Source organism: Cetorhinus maximus, chromosome 24 (genome assembly GCF_964194155.1).
Source record: "Cetorhinus maximus chromosome 24, sCetMax3.hap1.1, whole genome shotgun sequence".
NCBI classification, from domain to species: Eukaryota; Metazoa; Chordata; class Chondrichthyes; order Lamniformes; family Cetorhinidae; genus Cetorhinus; species Cetorhinus maximus.
The window spans coordinates 28,304,354-28,321,807 of NC_135902.1; the positions used below are offsets into that span (position 1 = coordinate 28,304,354).

The window sequence follows — 17,454 nt, forward strand, 5'->3', positions numbered from 1 at the left end:
TTTGCTGAAAAATGTAAATAAGGAAACCAGGGTACTTTGAGATGACCTAGTAACAATATTTTCAAAATTATAAAAGGATTGGTGGGAGGCAGTTGTTTACTGTGGTGAAAGATTAAATACCATGGGGCAGAAGTAAAAATTGGGAAGTTATAATTTGAGAGGAGTCAAAATTGACTCACTTTGCAGAAATGATAAATTTGTGGGTTCAGTTATCAGGAAAGAACAGCAAAACCAAGAAAGCAAATGGAGTGGAGGCAATTTGCTGAGTTTCTGGAGAAACAACAGGCAGAAATGAGATCTGATGGTGAAGTTTTGTATAAGATCAGGTGTGTTTATAAATGGTCATAAACAGTTGCTTTAAATTCTCTGGCCTTTTTTCAATTAAAACTAGGAATTCCTGATTTCATCGGTTCTGAGGAAGAAAATCCTTGCAGATGGAAACAAGGAGCGAGAATTTTTTTTAATAGTCTCCACCTGTGCACAGCATTGTATTAGATCCATTCCTATCTTTTAAAGAGTAACTTCATATTGCCTGCAGTACTTAATTTTGTGGAACTGGGGATATACCACAAATGTTAGTCAGATGGATAGTCATGCAGATTCTTCAGTAATCTAATCTGTTTGAAATATTATGTACAATTGCAGACTAGAAGTTGTGAACACAGCAAAACTTAGAGTACATCAAAAATGAAACCCTATGTCTTGGTCAGACAGTACCCAAACAGACTGAGTCTTAACAACCATTGCAGGGGTCAGTTTCAGATATGCTGGGGGCACATACAGGACAAATGCTTTTCATTGAAAGTAATCTTTTTAGTAAACAAACCAAACTTTCTTGTGACTAACAGTTTGCAGGTACTTACAGCAATATTCTTGTTATTTCATGTAGCTCCTTTTAAGTATGTTGCCTCAAATAATCTTAACTTTTTTGCTGTGCTCAAGTTTTATTTCTAACTCCAATTATCAAAGAATTAAATATTGCATATATTTAATTTACAGAGGGAACCAGCAGAAGAGGCTCTGAAAAGTAATAACCTGAATCTTGATCAAGCAATGGGTAAGTCTGAGAGATAACCGCTGAAGTGGACTAAATCCTGTTCTTTTGGAAACTTCTAACATAATTCACTGGGCATCCTAATTTCTACTTAAGAGTAACATTTGTTATGCTGGATTTAGACCTTGTTGCCAGGCTTGCCCCTCTATTCCCTGGAGGACATTACCTGCTACTTTTTAAGCAAAAATATATATAATGAAAACTTATTTTTATAGAGTAAACAATGGCCATAAAAGCAATCTTGCACCTTGGTAGCCGACCTAACTTTCCTTGGTGAAAGAAAATTAAAAGAACTATGGTAGCCTTGGGTCTTGCTCCATACTGCCCAGTCTGTGGGTCCTGTCTCTGGCTGGGTGACAAGGTAGGGATATCAATGGTCGCCCTCACCTTGACCTTTAATGGCTTTGCTCCCTTAATTACTGCTTAGTCATAAGGTACCCCAACCAGCCGGTCACTTGGAAAAAAGAACCAGGGCAACTTATTTGGCGATCAAGTGGTATGGAGCAAATTGTTGGCGCTACAGACAGACAAACCCCTGGGGCCTCGAAAGAAGTAGCTCATGAGATCGTTGATGCATTGGTTTTAATTTTCCAAAACTCCATGGATTCAGCAAAGGTTCCATTTGATTGGAAAATAGCAAATGTAACTCCCTTTATTCAAAAAGTGAAGGAGACGGAAAGCAGGTAACTACAGGCCAGTTAGCTTAACATCTGTCATAGGGAAAATGTTAGAAGCTATTGTTAAAGATGTTATGGCAGGGCACTTAGAAAAATTCAAGGTAATTGAGCAGAGTCAACATGACTTTGTGAAAGGGAAATCATGTTTAACCAATTTATTGGAGTTCTTTGAAGGAGTCACATGTGCTGTGGATAAGGGGGAACCAGTACTGTACTTAGATTTCCAGAAGGCATTTGATAAGGTGCCACATCAAAGGTTATTGCGGAAAATAAAAGCTTATGGTGTAGGGGGTAACATATTGGAATGGATAGAAGATTGGCTAACTAACAGCAAACAGAGGGTAGCCATAAATGGGTCTTTTTCTGGTTGGCAGGATGTAATGAGTGGTATGCCACAGGGATCAGAGCTGGGGCCTCAACTTTTCACAATTTATATAAATGACTTGGATGAAGGGACTGAAAGTATGGTTGCTAAATTTGCTGATACAAAGATAGGTAGGAAAGTATGTTGTGAAGAGGACATGAGGAGGCTACAAAATGACAGGTTAAGTGAGTGGGCAGAGATATGGCAAATGGAACAATAATGTAGGCAAATGTGAAATTGTTCATTTTGGCAGAAAGCATATTATCTAAATGGTGAGAGGTTGCAGAGCTCTGAGATTCAGGAGTCTGGGTGTACTGCACCACTGGGATCATCATCTGAGTTCAGATGGTACTATGTCCTTTTATCTGGTTCCAACCAGTTTGCTTTCCAGAAGTTTTGGTTTCCAATCGCAGTTTCAGCCTTAGTTCCTCTAGAAACAAGAAATTCACTTTCCTTTCTTAGTTTCTCTTTTCAGTTAGAGTCTGCCTCAAAAAATACAAGCTTTGAAACCACAGATTCCATCACAATAGTACCTTTCATTACCTCAGGACATCCCCTTGTTTTATAATCGATGAAGTACTTTTCGTTGTGGAACAGAAAGTCTTCTTTATAACTTAACCATCTTGTAACCATGTGGCATATGCCTTAATGTTTCCAACATTAGTCTCATATGATGCAGTGTAACAAATGTTTTCTGAAAATCTATAATACGACACCTAGAAACATAGAAACTAGGAGCAGGAGTAGGCCATTCGGCCCTTCAAGCCTGCTTTGCCATTCAGTATGATCATGGCTGATTCTCTATCTTGCCATATTCCTGCTTTCTCTCCATACCCCTTGATGCTCCTAATATCCAAAAACATTATCAATTTCTTTCTTGAATATACTCAATGACCTGACTTCCACAGCCTTCTATGGTAAAGAATTCCACAGGTTGACCACCCTCTGCACGAAGAAATTTTTCCTCTTCTCAGTCCTAAATGGTCTGCCCCGTACCCTGAGACTGTGGCCCCTGGTTCTAGACTCCCCAGCCAGGGGAAACATCTTCCCTGCATCTAGTCTGTCTAGCCCTGTTAGAATTTTATATGTTTCGATCAGATCCCCTCTCATTCTTCTAAACTCTAGTGAATACAGGCCCAGTCAAAACAATCTCTCCTCATACGACAGTCCTGCCAATCCCGGTACCAGCCTAGTGAACCTTTGCTGCACTCCCTCTATGGCAAGTATATCTTTTCTTAGGCAGGGAGACCAAAACTGCACGCAATACTCCAGGTGTGGTCTCACCAAGGCCTTTTATAACTGCAGTAAGACAACCCTATTCCTGAACTCAAATCCCCTATGTAATGAAGGCCAACTACCAATTGCCTTCCTAATTGCTTGCTGCACCTGCCTGTTTACTTTCATTGACTGGTGTACAAGGATCCCTTTGTACATCCACATTTCCCAGTATATCACCATTTAAATAATACTCCGCCTTTCTGTTTTTCACTCTGGAGGGTATAACTTCACATTTATCCACGTTATACTGCATCTGCCATGTGTTTGCCCACACACAACTTGTCTAAATCACCCTGAAGCCTCCTTGCATCCTCCTCACAACCCTGCCCAGTTTTGTGTCATCAGCAAACTTGGAAATATTGTATTTGGTTTCCTCATCCAAGTCATTTATTTTTATATAGAGCTGGCGGTACACCCTAGCCACTGCCTGCCATCCAGAAGAAGACCCATTTATTCCCACTCTGTTTGTCAACCAATTCTCAATCCATGACCACATATTACCCCTGATCCCATGTGCTTTAATTTTGCCCACTAGCCTCTTATGTGGGTCCTTATCAAAAGCCTTCTTGAAACCCAAATACACCACATGCACTGGTTCTCCCTTATCTATTCTACTAGTTACGTCCTCAAAAAATTCCAGTAGATTAGTTAAGCATGATTTCCCTTTCATAAACCCATAAACTTTAGCCCCATTCATGCTTTCCAAATGTTCTGTTACCATGTCTTTTATGATAGACTCCAGCATTTTCCCCACTACTGATAGGCTAACTGCTCTGTAATTCTCTGTTTTTTCTCTCCCTCCTTTTTTAAATAGTGGGGTTACATTTGGCACCCTCCAATCTGTAGGAACTGCTCCAGAGTCTATAGAATTTTGGAAGATGACCACCAATGCATCCAATATTTACAGGGCCACTTCCATTAGTACTCTGGGATGTAGGTTATCAGGCCCTGGGGATCTTTCCCATTTTTTGATCAGCCTTTAACCCCATTAATTTTTCTAGCACCACTTTTTTTTTAAACTAATGCTGATTTTCTTCAATTCTTCCCTCTCATCAGACCCTTGGTTCCCTAGCATTTCTGGAAATTATTTGTGTCCTCTTTTGTAAAGACTGAACCAAAATGTGTGTTCAATTCTTCTGCTATTTCTTTGTTCCCCATTATAATTTTCCCCCGTTTCTGACAAGTGACCTACATTTGTCTTTGCTAATCTTTTTTTCTTCACATATTTCTAGAAGCTTTTACAGTCAATTTTATGTTCCCTGCAAGTTTACTCTCATATTCCATTTTTCCCTTGTTGTTCAATCTTTTTGGCCACTTTTGCTGAATTCTTAAGTGCTTCCAATTCTAAGGCTTGCTGTTTTTTCTGGCAACTTTATATGCCTCCTCTTTGGATCTAATACTATCCCTAATTTCTTTTGTAATCCATAGTTGAGCCACCTTTCCTGTTTTTTATTTTTGGACCAGACAGGAATGAATAATTGTAATTCATGCATACGTCCTGAAATATTAACCATTGCCTATCCACTGTCAACCCTTTTAGTAAGGTTCCCCAAACCATCATTGCCAACTAGCGCCGCATACCGTCTTAGTTCCCTTTATTTAGATTCAGGACCCTAGTTTCGGATTCAACTTCTTCACGCCATCTTAATGGACAATTCTATCATTTTATGGTCGCTCTTCCCCAAGGGAAGATTGTTAATTAATCCTTTCTCATTGCACAATACCCAGTCTACGATAGCCTGCTCTCTAGTTGGTTCCTCCACGTATTGGTCTAAAAAACCATCACATACACACTCCAGGAAATCCTCCTCCCATGGTATTATTGTTAGTTTGGTTGTCCAAATTACAGATTAAAGTCACCCGTGACTACAGTTGTACCCTATTGCATGCGTCTCTGATTTTCTGCTTAATGCTTTCCCTTATATCTCTGTTACTGTTTGGGGCCCTATAGACAACCCCTGCCAACGGTTTCTGCCCCTTGGTGTTTCTTATCTCCACCCAAACAGATTCCACATCTTGATTTTCCGAGCCAATATCCTTCCTCGCTATTGCATTGATTTCCTCCTTTACTGACAGTGCTACCACAACTCCTTTCCCTATTTGTCTGTCCTTCCTAAATATTCCTAGATGTTCAGTTCCCATTCTTGGTCACCCTGCAGCCATGTCTCTCTAATTGCAACTATATCATAACCGTTTATATTTATTTGTGCTGTTAACTCATCTACCTTATTGCGAATGCTCCGCACATTAAGATACATTGCCTTTAAACTTGTCTTTTTAACCTTGTTAGTCATCTTAGCTTTATTTTGTACTATGACTCCATTTGTTTTTCGCCCTTGTTTTTTCTGCCTTCTACTTTTGCTTCTTTCTTTTCTGTCTTTTGTTTCTATTCTTGTTTCCCCCTCCTCTGTCTCCCTGCTCAGGTTCCCATCCCCCTGCTGCATTTCTTTTATCTATACACTTTTATAATTCCACAAAGCATTCAATTTAGTTAATCCAGCGTGACCTTTCCTTTACAAAACCATACTAATGCTTTTGATTAGTCTGTGCCTTTTTAGGTGATTGCTAATTTCCACCTATAGTACAATTTCTATAAGTTTTATCTGTAATCTAAGTAAAACTTAACTGGTCTATAATTTTACAGTTTGCCACTTTCACTTCCTTGAACAAAGCTTAAACATTTACCACCCTCACATCCTTGAGGGGAAAAAATCCCATTTGAAAAGATTTTTGGAAAAATATGGTTTGTGTCTCTTCACATTTGGGCAGTATTCTGGAATACATATGTACTAGACATGGTGGCTTTTATGCTTTGCGGTTTCACAAATTTTAACTATAGTTTCCTTTTGAATGTTTAACCTTAGTAATAGTTATTCAACATCTTCCATAGGCATTCCTACAGTTCCATTTTCACCTTCCTCTACTCTCTTTTGGCCCTGTCAGATTTCTGAGTTTTGCTCCACTTTCACCAGATGACTTGGCATAAATTGGGATGTCGGCGTATGGTGAATTGTTAACATAATCTCATCTTCTCCCTTCTCAGTGCTTCCTACCACCTGTGTTAGTTTCTTTTTGTATATACTCTTTATTTACAGCCACCAAGCAATGTCTTTAGTTGAAGTTAATGTTTGTCTTCTCTGTTTTTTTTTCCTTTTCCTTTTTGTTTTATGTTAAGATGGATTTTCCCCTTTTCCAGGTGCTCTGTTGGAAAAAAAAGTGGAGATGGACAAACGTGGAATGGGAATGTCAGATTACAATGGAATAGTTTCTAAACCACTTGGCTGCCGACCACCTTCTATCCCCAAAGAGTCTTCCATGGATCGGCCCACGTTTTTTGACAAGGTTTGTTATGAATATGTAACAGTAAAAGAACAAAAAATAGTTATGCCTGATGACAAGTTCCCTAGATTAGTGAATAAAACTGCTTTATATTTAAAAAATAAAATGGCCAACTCTAGGGGTTCTAATGGAGTAGTATACTCAGAGCAGAACAAAATTTACTGGAAAATGCTTGCACCTCATGACAATTCAAGAAACTTGCAGATCCCACTTGTAATCTGTAGGAAAAATTTAAGTTTACTTCTAGAAGTAAAATGTAAAGTTTTAAATTGGAGTGTTTTTTTTTGAAGAAATGTAATCAATCGAAGTGGGGTGAATCCAAAGGCTCTTTTCTCCATAGCTAAGTTAATTTGTATTGACATCAAGTTTGGTGTGAAATTTGAACCCTTTTTTTAAAAAAAAAGCACATGGGAACTAAAATGAATTTAACCTTGCAATTTTTTTCTGCTAGCAGAGTGTCAATATTTTTCTACTCTGGTTTTAAAAATCTGGAAGTCTCAATTCATTGGTCTGTGAATTTATCAATATCCCCTTTTACCAATGTTTTGGATTATCACTGCTGAAAGTCAGATGATTTACTAACCTGTTTGAAACTCTACTTGCTACAGTTATAATAGTTATTTGCACATGACCCCAGTAAATTTGTATATTTAGTAATTGAGATTGTTCATGGCTTGTGTTTTCATGGCTAAAGAGAGAGCTCTGGGTTTATTATAGCTGCAGTTATAAGAGTGACTGCAGTCTTATACTGAGGAGTGTGGTGTATAGTGGATTAAGGTCTTGAATATAGTAAAATGGGAGGCTAATGATTTTATGGTGACCAGATTGTAGTGAGATTGATATTCTTTGTGTTAGGCACATTATGAACCTGTTTCTGCCATGTAAACTGAGCTTTCTAGAAAGTGATTCTCCAAGAATTTGAACGTGCAGAAGTCAAAAGCCTTAAGGATATCAGCAGAATCTGTCTGATGTTTTATGCTTACTGTGTTTTGGAGTTTGTTTCTTAAATCATCATCTGTCATTTGTGAATAAAACTGCACAATTTTCACTATATACTATGGTGTTATTTGGTTCCGAGAATGCATGTTTTGTGTTACATTGCCTCACTTATTGATTTTAATTAATTATTGCTTGACTGCAAGAATGAGCTTTAGTTCCTGTGATTTTTTTGGCATTTAATATATCAGCCTTGGCTTCATTGCAGTAACATTTGGATATGCAGCATACATGCTTTTTCCCCCAACTGCTTCCTTTATTAATTAGCACCTGTTCCCTTGCCTATTACTTTTTATTTTTTCACCTTTTCTTTAAAGTGCCATAGGGATGCTTTCTATGTTGAAAGTTCTCTATAAATGCAAGTTGTCAGCTGCAAAACATGATCTTTAACAAATTTGTTGGTTGGTTCGCTAATTAGATTTTATGTAACTACAGAAATGTTTATTTAGCGAACCATGTCAATACCATTTCAGGTAAGCTTTATGTCAAGTTAAACAACGAAGAACATTTCCTGCTGTGCAAATGTCTAATGACAAGAATATTTTGACTTTTTTAATAGGACAGGTTGGATGTCTCTTTATTATTCATTTGTGGGCTATAGGTGTCGCCGGCTAGGCCAACATTTATTGCCTATCCTGAATTGCCCTTGAGAAGGGTGGTGGAGAGCTGCCTTCTTGAACAGTTACAGTCCATGTGGTGTAGGTACACTCACAGTGCTGTTAGGGAGGGAGTTCCAGGATTTTGACCCAGCAACAGTGAAGGAACAGCAATATATTTCCAAGTCAGGATGGTGAGTGGCTTGGAGGGGAACTTACAGGTGGTGGTGTTTCCATGTGCCTGCTGCCCTTGTCCTTCTAGGTGGTTGTGGATTTGGAAGGTTCTGTTGAAGGAGGCATGGTGAGTTCCTGCAGTGCACCTTGTAGATGGTACACACTGGCACCCCATTCACAAACATTCACTTCCTCCACAGTGGCAACGATCAAGTGGGCAGCTTTGTCGTGGATGGTGTCAATGTTTTTGAGTGTTGTGGGAGCTGCACTCATCCAGGCAAGTGGGGGAGTATTCCATCACACTCCTGACTTGTGCCTTGTAGATAGTGGACAGGCTTTGGGGAGTCAGGAGGTGAGTTACTTGCTGCAGGATTCCAAGCCTCTGACCTGCTGTTGCAGTCATAGTATTTATGTGGCTAGTCCAGTTCAGTTTCTGGTCAGTGATAACATCCAGGATGCCTATAGTAGGGGATTCAGTGATGGTAATGCCATTGAATGTCAAGGGCGATGATTAGATTCTCTCTTGTCGGAGATGATCTTTGCCCAGCACCAGTGTGGTGTGAATGTTACTTGCCACTTGTCACCCCAAACCTGGATCTTGTCCATCTCGCTTCATTTGGAAGTGGACTGCTTCAATATCTGGGGAGTTGTGAAAGGTGCTGAACATTGTGCAATTATCAGCAAACATCTCCACTACGGACCTTATGATGGAAGGAAGGTCATTGATAGAAGCAGCTGAAGATGGTTGGGCCTAGGACACTACCCTGAGGAACTCCTGTAATGATGTCCTGGAGCTGAGATGATTGACCTCCAACAACCACTGCCATCTTCCTTTGTGCTAGTTATGACTCCAACCAGTGGAGAATTTTCCCCCTGATTCCCATTGACTCCAGTTTTGCTAGGGATCCTTGATGCCACACTTGGTCTAATACTGCCTTGATGTCAAGGACAGTCACTCTCACTTCACCTCTGGAGTTCAGTTCTTTTTTGTCCATGTTTGAACTAAGGCTGTAATGAGTTCAGGAGCTGAGTGACCCTGGTGGAACATAAACTGAGTGCCAGTGAGCTGGTTATTGCTAAGCAAATGCCAATTGATAGCATTGTTGTTGACCCCTTCCATCACTTTACTGATGATGGAGAGGAGGCTGATGGTGCAGTAATTGGCTGGGTTGGATTTGCCCTGCATTTTGTGTACAGGACATACCTGGGCAATTTTCGACATTGCCAGGTAGACGCCAGTGTTGTCACTGTGCTGGAACAGCGTGGTTAGGGACGTGGCAAATTCTGGAGCACAAGTCTTCAGTTCTAATGCCGGAACATTGTCAGGGCCTATAGCCTTTGCAAAATCCAGTGCTCTTAGCTGTTTCTTGATATCACGTGGAATGAATCAAATTGGCTGGGGAGGCACTTCTGGCTGAAGATTGTTGCAAATGCTTCAGCCTTATCTTTTGCACTGATGTGCTGGGCTTCCCCCATCTTTGAGGATGGGGATATTTGTGGAGCAGGAGGAATTTCATGAATTGTAATATTTTAAGTAATTGTGCCAACGTTTAACATACAACCAGTGAATTTTGCAAGGCAACACCAAAAAAAATTTTCCAAAGATATAATATTTGGTTTTCTATTTTAATATGAGGCTAATGTATATAACCAAACTTATTGAAATCGGGGTTGAATAACATGCTGTGACCCATGAAGGTTGACATCTGTACCTTTTGGTTTGAGCATAATGCCCATGTTGTGAAATGGAGGTCATGAATATACTGTCACTGTTATTCTGTCTTGCCTGCAAGTTGTTTGTTTAATATTGCAGTAACTGCTGTTTTTAACCTTTGCACATTCATCTTTAGCATGCAAAAGATTTTTAATAATGCACCTTAACGCTGTTTTTCTTTTTTTTTGTTTCCTTCTCTGTCTCTCTTCCCCACCCTCCCCACCATCATTTTGTCTCTGAAACACGCATTTCCATCATCCTTTGAACCAAATTCTTTTGAAAACTATGGAATACCTCTTACGTGCTTGCTGTGACCTCCATCACATTTCCCTGATAACGGTGCTGGGCCATGGTTGGCACTGCATAGCTCACCCTATCTTTTTCCAATCAGGATGGCGGCCTAGTGGAAGAGTCTCCTACTTCACCATTTTTGCCTTCACCAAGCCTGAAGCTTGCCCTTTCAAACAGTGCACACCCTAATCAGGCCCTTGGTGCCATTGCCTCGGGGCTGGGCATGCAAAACTTGAATTCTTCTAGACAGGTAAGGCTGGCCATTCATAAATTATTGCTTTAACCCACTCAGTATTAAAATAACGAGCTTCTTGAACTTAGAGGGAGGAGAAATGGTTTTGTTGTGCACAAATATTAAGAGACTTGCCGACCATTTTGTGATGGTTACATGGAATGTTTTTTCTGACTCAACATGATTGGTTTAACCTTGTAATTTGTAAATTTTTCAGATGCTCTCCCCCCCACCCCCCCCACCCGCCACCATTTTCATCTCCAGATATGACGCCCTTTGACCAGCCCAGGGGGAAATGTACAATCCATTTCCTTCCATTTCCCTACCTGTCTCACTCAATTATTTTGTTTTTGGATTAACAAAATTATGCTTTCAGCCTTTCGCTTGGAAAACTGTTCCAATGCAAACTGGAGAAAATATATGTATAAAAACATGGTGTGCATCTCATTTGAAGATCTGATCTGTGTTTTTTATGGAGGGCCTCAACATTTGTTCCATTTAAAGAAGCAATCAGTTCTTACACACTACCTGCAGGTTGAGTCAATATCATTGTATTTTTTTGATACCAGGATACAAACACATTAGTCATGGGGAGAATTTCCTTTTCAAATTCCCTTTCTGTTCTTATCAAAATGTTTTAGTTAATTTGTTCATAAATTTTAAAAGCATCTTCATTCCTGAATGTAAATTCCGTGCACTATTTTTTAAAACAGCCAGCTGTTTTAAAGTTAAATCTAATAACTTGAGCTTGTAGAGAATACGACTAGATTGGTCTTGCAATATAAAAGCCACCTTAAGTGACAATCTTCCAAACTTTGTACTAATCTTTGAAGGATATGCTGCATAGCTTTGTAGCTTAAAGTTGCCCTTCCAATATTTCCAAAATAATGCTGAGGTCATGGAGTTGTGTAAAGCCCTTTCAGAGATTAGATTTGTAAATATCATAGGATTTACTCTGCATCTTTGAATTTTGCACACCAAAATAAGAAGCTCAGATTCAGTCACTTCCTTGAATCAACTTTCTGGCCCTGTAGTCTGTAACAGCAGCATTTATTTTATCATTGTATTTAAGGCCAAAATCGATTAGAGTTTTGGGTGCTGAGACATCCGAGGGATATGGAATAGTGCAGGAAGGTGGAGCTGAGGAAGGCTATCGGCCACGATCTTTTTGAATGGTGGAACATGCTCCAAGGGCTGAATGGTCTACTCCAGCTCCTACTTCTTATGTTCTTACGTTTACAATGGTTAGGATTCTTTTACCTTGTGTAGAGCTGTATATTTGAATAATTCTGGCCCATGCTGGTAAAAAAAATTTTGTTAGGGTTAGTAGCCCTTTTGCTTAGCAATATGTTAAAAGCTATATAACAGTATACAGTATAACATCCCAAAGTGCCCACAAATTTGACATTCTCACCTTCCCCCCAACAATAGATGATAAACTATCTTGAATTACTATGATGCTCGATTTATATAGTGTGTTTGGTAACCGTTTGCAAGACGGCACAAATGCTAGTCTTGTACAGATTGTTGGAGACCACTAAACTTGTGTCCTTTTGCTGTGCATCAGCTATATTAAGATTACACCCACTGCATAGTAAACTTTTCGATCTTTGTTTTCATTTCATTTCGGTTTACTGTACTACTTTTAAATTTCTGTTAAGAGCTGAATACCCTTTTAGCTCTTTTCCATCACTGAAAATGTTAAAAGTGAGAAAAGTGTGTTTGTTTGTATGTGTGTGTGTGCTTTTAAGCAAGAATGGAGTTTGACTTTGACTCAATCCAGTAGTAGAACGATAGCTGTATGCTCAGATAGCTGTCAAAAATGTCCTGATGCTTCACCACTGGGCACATTTAATTGCAGCCTTAATTTAGCATACTCAACAATGTTGAACAAGTTTCCCTCAAGACCAGCCATCTGTCTTTAAACCATTGGAAATATACAAATAAACAGGATATTAGTATTTTTGTTAAGCTTCATGTATAAATATGTGCTGCTCGTAACATTGAGTTAAATATTTAAATTTAAAGAATTGAAGTTGGTTACATATCAAGGAATGATATGATATTCCCTCGGACCTTGAGGGAGACTAGTGTAGAAATTGCAGGGGCCCTGGCAGAAATATTTAAAATGTCCTTAGCCACGGGTGAGGTGCCGGAGGATTGGAGGGTAGCTCATGTTGTTCCGTTGTTTAAAAAAGGCTCCAAAAATAAACCAGATAATTACAGGCCAGTGAGCCTGACGTCAGTAGTAGGTAAATTATTGGAAGCTGTTCTGAGAGATCGCATATACAATTATTTGGACAGCCAAGGGCTGATTAAGGATAGTCAGCATGGCTTTGTGCGTGGTAGGTCGTGTTTAACGAACTTGTAGAGTTTTTCGAGGAGGTTACCAAGAAAGTAGATGAAGGAAAGGCTGTGTATGTTATCTACATGGACTTTAGTAAGGCCTTTGACAAGGTCCCACATGGGAGGTTAGTTCAGAAGTTTCAGACACTTGGTATCCATGGAGAGGTTGTAAACTGGATTCAAAATTGGCTGTATGGGAGAAGACAGAGAGTGGTAGTGGATGATTGCTTCTCAGACTGGAGGTCTGTGACTAGTGGTGTGCCTCAGGGATCTGTGCTAGGACCATTGTTGTTTGTTGTCTATATCAATGATTTGGATGATAATGTGGTGAATTGGATCAGCAAGTTTGCTGATGACACTAAGATTGGAGGCGTTGTGGACAGCGAGGAAGGCTTTCAAAGCTTGCAGAGGGATCTGGACCAACTGGAAAAATGGGCCAGAAAATGGCAGATGGAATTTAATGCAGAAAAGTGTGAGGTGTTGCATTTTGGAAGGACAAACCAAGGTAGGACATACACAGTAAATGGTAGGGCACTGAGGAGTGCGGAGGAACAAAGGGATCTGGGAGTTCAGATACATAATTCCCTGAAAGTGGCGTCACAGGTAGACAGGGTTGTAAAGAAAGCTTTTGGCATACTGGCCTTCATAAATCAAAGTATTGAGTATAGGAGCTGGGATGTTATGGTGAGGTTGTATAAGACATTGGTGAGGCCAACTTTGGAGTATTGTGTGTAGTTCTGGTCGCCTGACTACAGGAATGATATCAGTAAGAATGAAAGAGTGCAGAGAAGATTTACTAGGATGTTGCCGGGTCTTAAGGAGTTGAGTTACAGGGAAAGATTAAACAGGTTAGGACTTTATTCCTTGGAGCGTAGAAGAATATGGGGAGATTTGATAGAAGTTTACAAAATTATGAAGGGTATAGACAGAGTAAATGCGAGTAGGCTCTTTCCACTTAGATTAGGAGAGATAAACACGAGAGGACATGGCTTTAGGGTGAAAGGCGAAAGGTTTAGGGGGAACGTTAGGGGGAACTTCTTCACTCAGAGTGGTGAGAGTGTGGAACGAGTTGCCATCTGACGTGGTAAATGCGGGCTCACAAGTTTTAAGAATAAATTGGATAGATACATGGTTGGGAGAGGTCTGGAGGGTTATGGACTGGGTGCAGGTCAATGGGATTAGCGGAATAATATTTCGGCACAGACTAGAAGAGCCGAATGGCCTGTGTTCTGTGCTGTAGTGTTCTATGGTTCTAAATTGACTATAATTTTCAAGTTTTAAAATGAATGACATTTACTTTTTTCAGTCCTTATTTTTGCCTGGGTAATGTTCCACTGAAATTTTACTGTAAACCTTCAGACATATGCATATTGAACCCAAGATGTACAATTGTTTTCCTGTTTGTGATTGTCTGGTAAACTGGCATTCTTCTCTTATGAATTTGCAGAGTGGCAATCTAGGTATGTTTGGCAATAGTGGAGCAGCACAAGCCAGGACCATGCAGCAGCAACAGCAGCCGCCAGTGCAACCTCTTAACTCATCCCAGCCTAGTCTTCGTGCTCAAGTGCCTCAGTTTCTATCCCCTCAGGTATGTAAAGTTATTCATCATGAGTAGCCAACTGAAATACTCAATTCATTCCTACCACTGCTAAATTCATTAGGACCTCTATATAACACTGCTTTTGAAGGCCATGGGAAAAGAATGGTATATTACAATATAAGATTTTTATACCTCATACCAACATATTCATTTTAATTGCTTATTTTACTTATTTTTGAAGTAATTAATTAATAAATCTGGCTTTAAAGTATATCAATATATCAATTGCTTCACAATAGAAGTCATTAAATTTTTTTGTTACATTTTATCTTTTTGCCAAGCTAATGAAACTGAAATATGTGGAGTGTGCCAAGGATCTGAAATAGCATATTCTGTTGCACTGTACCATTGACATTTGAAACAAGAATATAAAAGCTATGCAAAAAGTTTTAAAGATGGTCCTGAAATTAAAACTTTTAATTAAGCAATTGAGATTTCAGGAAAGACTGTTTCAAAATGTAAAATTCTGGACTTGGAGATTTCTAAATACTTGAATATTTTTCTGTATTCATTAAAGGTTCAAGCACAGCTCTTGCAGTTTGCAGCAAAAAACATGGGTCTCAACCCTGCACTATTAGCCTCGCCAATTAATCCTCAGCATATGACTATGTTAAACCAACTCTATCAGCTGCAGCTGGTAAGTAATGTTGCTGCAGTCATTTTTCTGGTTTGGAATCTTTAACCACAGTGATAATTTATGGTAATCAGAAATTCATCTAAACACCAATTGTATTCTAACTTATAGGTTCTGCATGATCAATTCAGCTTTCAAATAGGTATATGTTTTCTATGATGCTGTTCTACAAAGGGATTGTGTGCACTAGTTTGGATCCTCTTCCATAGTTCCCCTCCCCATCATACTGCTTTCCTTTAGTCAAAAACGAAAAACCATCTGAACTCCAGAATTCCCCATAGTTAATGCCAATGTCACTGCAATTGGCAGACAGGATGTATATTTTAATTGTCCTCATAAGTTCTTTGATCTTTTTCCTAATTTTCTTCCCTTTTTTACTGAAATGCAGCACGTCTGTCTAGTTGCAAAGCTGCGCTTACCCATTTAAGGGAGTTGGAATATTGTGAGCAAGGGAATCAAATGTTCTATTAGTATTAGCTGAATCACCACTATTTGTTGGAACTGAATATACCATTATTAAGTGTTCCTTTTTAAAAACAAATCATTTTGTCAGAATAAATAACTTAGCAGAAATTATACTGGAATCTTTGGAAAAATTAGTGTGAAGAAATTGACTTTGTAAGTACTGCAGTCATAAGGGAAATCATGTAATGTTAATTAAATCAGTTTATTCCAAAATAATGAATCAGACTTTCAGCAAGAGTTCAGGAAAGTAAACGCAAAGAAGCAGTATCCGTAGAAACTTACTGGCCTAAATCAAGCCAGAAACATTTGCATCAAGTTGTTGAAATGCTTCCAGAAATTCACTAGCACCTCATTTTTAAGATATTACTCATTTTTATCTTCCATTTGTGTTGCAGGCCTACCAGCGTTTACTCTTCCAGCAGCAGATGTTACAGGCTCAACGTAATGTTTCTGGAACCATTAGACAACAAGAGCAGCAAGTAAGTATAGCAAACTGGCAGTCATTAGTCCAACTTCAAGACATTTCATATTCGGATGCTAATAATGAAAGGAAACTGGTTTTTAGGTATAAGCCAAACTACAGGTAAAGATGTGCAATTAGTGATCGCAAAACAAATATGTATTCTCTGCACATCATGGTTTTTGAAGTTTCTAAATTATCTTTGTTAACTTCAAATTTATTTATGTATGTGAGAATATGATAATGAGCCTGAAATTCTTCACTGTGTCATCAGTGTTTAAACAGAGATTATTCTTGGTAGCTAGCTGATGGTAGAGCACAGTTGAAATGATGCACTCTTGACAAGGGATGAGAGAACAAACTTCCCTTTTTGAACCCCTTAGTTCTGAACAAGTCAGTGGATCTTTTACATAGATCTGTGGAGTTACATAGAAGAGACACTGTTGAAAATAAATCCTCACCCAAATTGTATTTCTTCCTTCTCTGCACCCTGAAGACGACTTATCTGGAAATGTGGCTTTAATCAAGAAAACAACACACTTACCCTCTGGGAAATACAATATAAAACTACAAAATTGAGCACTTGATTCTACAATCCATTAAATGTGTTAAATTACAAAGTAAAAGTCTTAGCCTTTCATGCATGCTACAAGTGTAAAGATGTAGTATGCAAATCCTTGGGGAAGCAGTTGAGTCCTTTTTTGTTCATTCTAGAAAATATTTTGCAATATTGTACTGCTTTTTAATTAATATAAAAGCTATTTTGTGCACCAACAGCCATGTATTTCCTTATATATACACATACTGGCCCAGATTTTGCTGTGAAAATAATAGTTGGGCTAACAGTGCTCACCATTCGTATAGGGCAAATCCAACAGCCCCTTTTGGCACCTGTATGTGTTCATTTAAATGTGGAAATCCGGAAGTGTTATCAGTGATACACTGCTCCTCTACAGAGTGTGCAATTTCAGTCCTCAATGAAAGTCTAGGCACAGTAGGCAAAGTAATGACGTGAGCTTGGGGTAATTATTCACTGGTTGAAAAATGGTTGGATAAGTTAGTTGAAGAAGTAAATGAGTTTCTAACAGCGTAATAAGTGATAATTATCAATGAACAAGCTCTAGCTCTGAAAAATTTAACTTTATAAGTGTGACAAGAAAATTACTGGTGCTGATTTTTATAAAAACTAAAGTAAAATTTTAGTTTTTCTATTTTTCTCTCATCTCTCCCTTGT

The 17,454-nt window shown here is 38.8% G+C and overlaps 1 protein-coding gene across 10 annotated transcripts in view; it reads left to right on the top strand.

The window, feature by feature from the left end:
- tnrc6c1 (trinucleotide repeat containing adaptor 6C1) overlaps window positions 1-17,454 on the top strand; it is a 205,322-nt gene that overhangs the window by 161,843 nt on the left and 26,025 nt on the right. For 7 of the 10 annotated variants that reach the window (XM_078570926.1, XM_078570923.1, XM_078570919.1 and 4 more), the window contains 6 exons: window positions 1,000-1,057; window positions 6,570-6,715; window positions 10,560-10,733; window positions 14,509-14,649; window positions 15,179-15,298; window positions 16,156-16,239. In XM_078570926.1, coding sequence (XP_078427052.1) covers window positions 1,000-1,057; window positions 6,570-6,715; window positions 10,560-10,733; window positions 14,509-14,649; window positions 15,179-15,298; window positions 16,156-16,239 — 723 coding nt within the window. The remainder of the gene's footprint in view (window positions 1-999; window positions 1,058-6,569; window positions 6,716-10,559; window positions 10,734-14,508; window positions 14,650-15,178; window positions 15,299-16,155; window positions 16,240-17,454) is intronic. The other 3 variants (XM_078570924.1, XM_078570920.1, XM_078570925.1) reach the window with 2 other exon arrangements.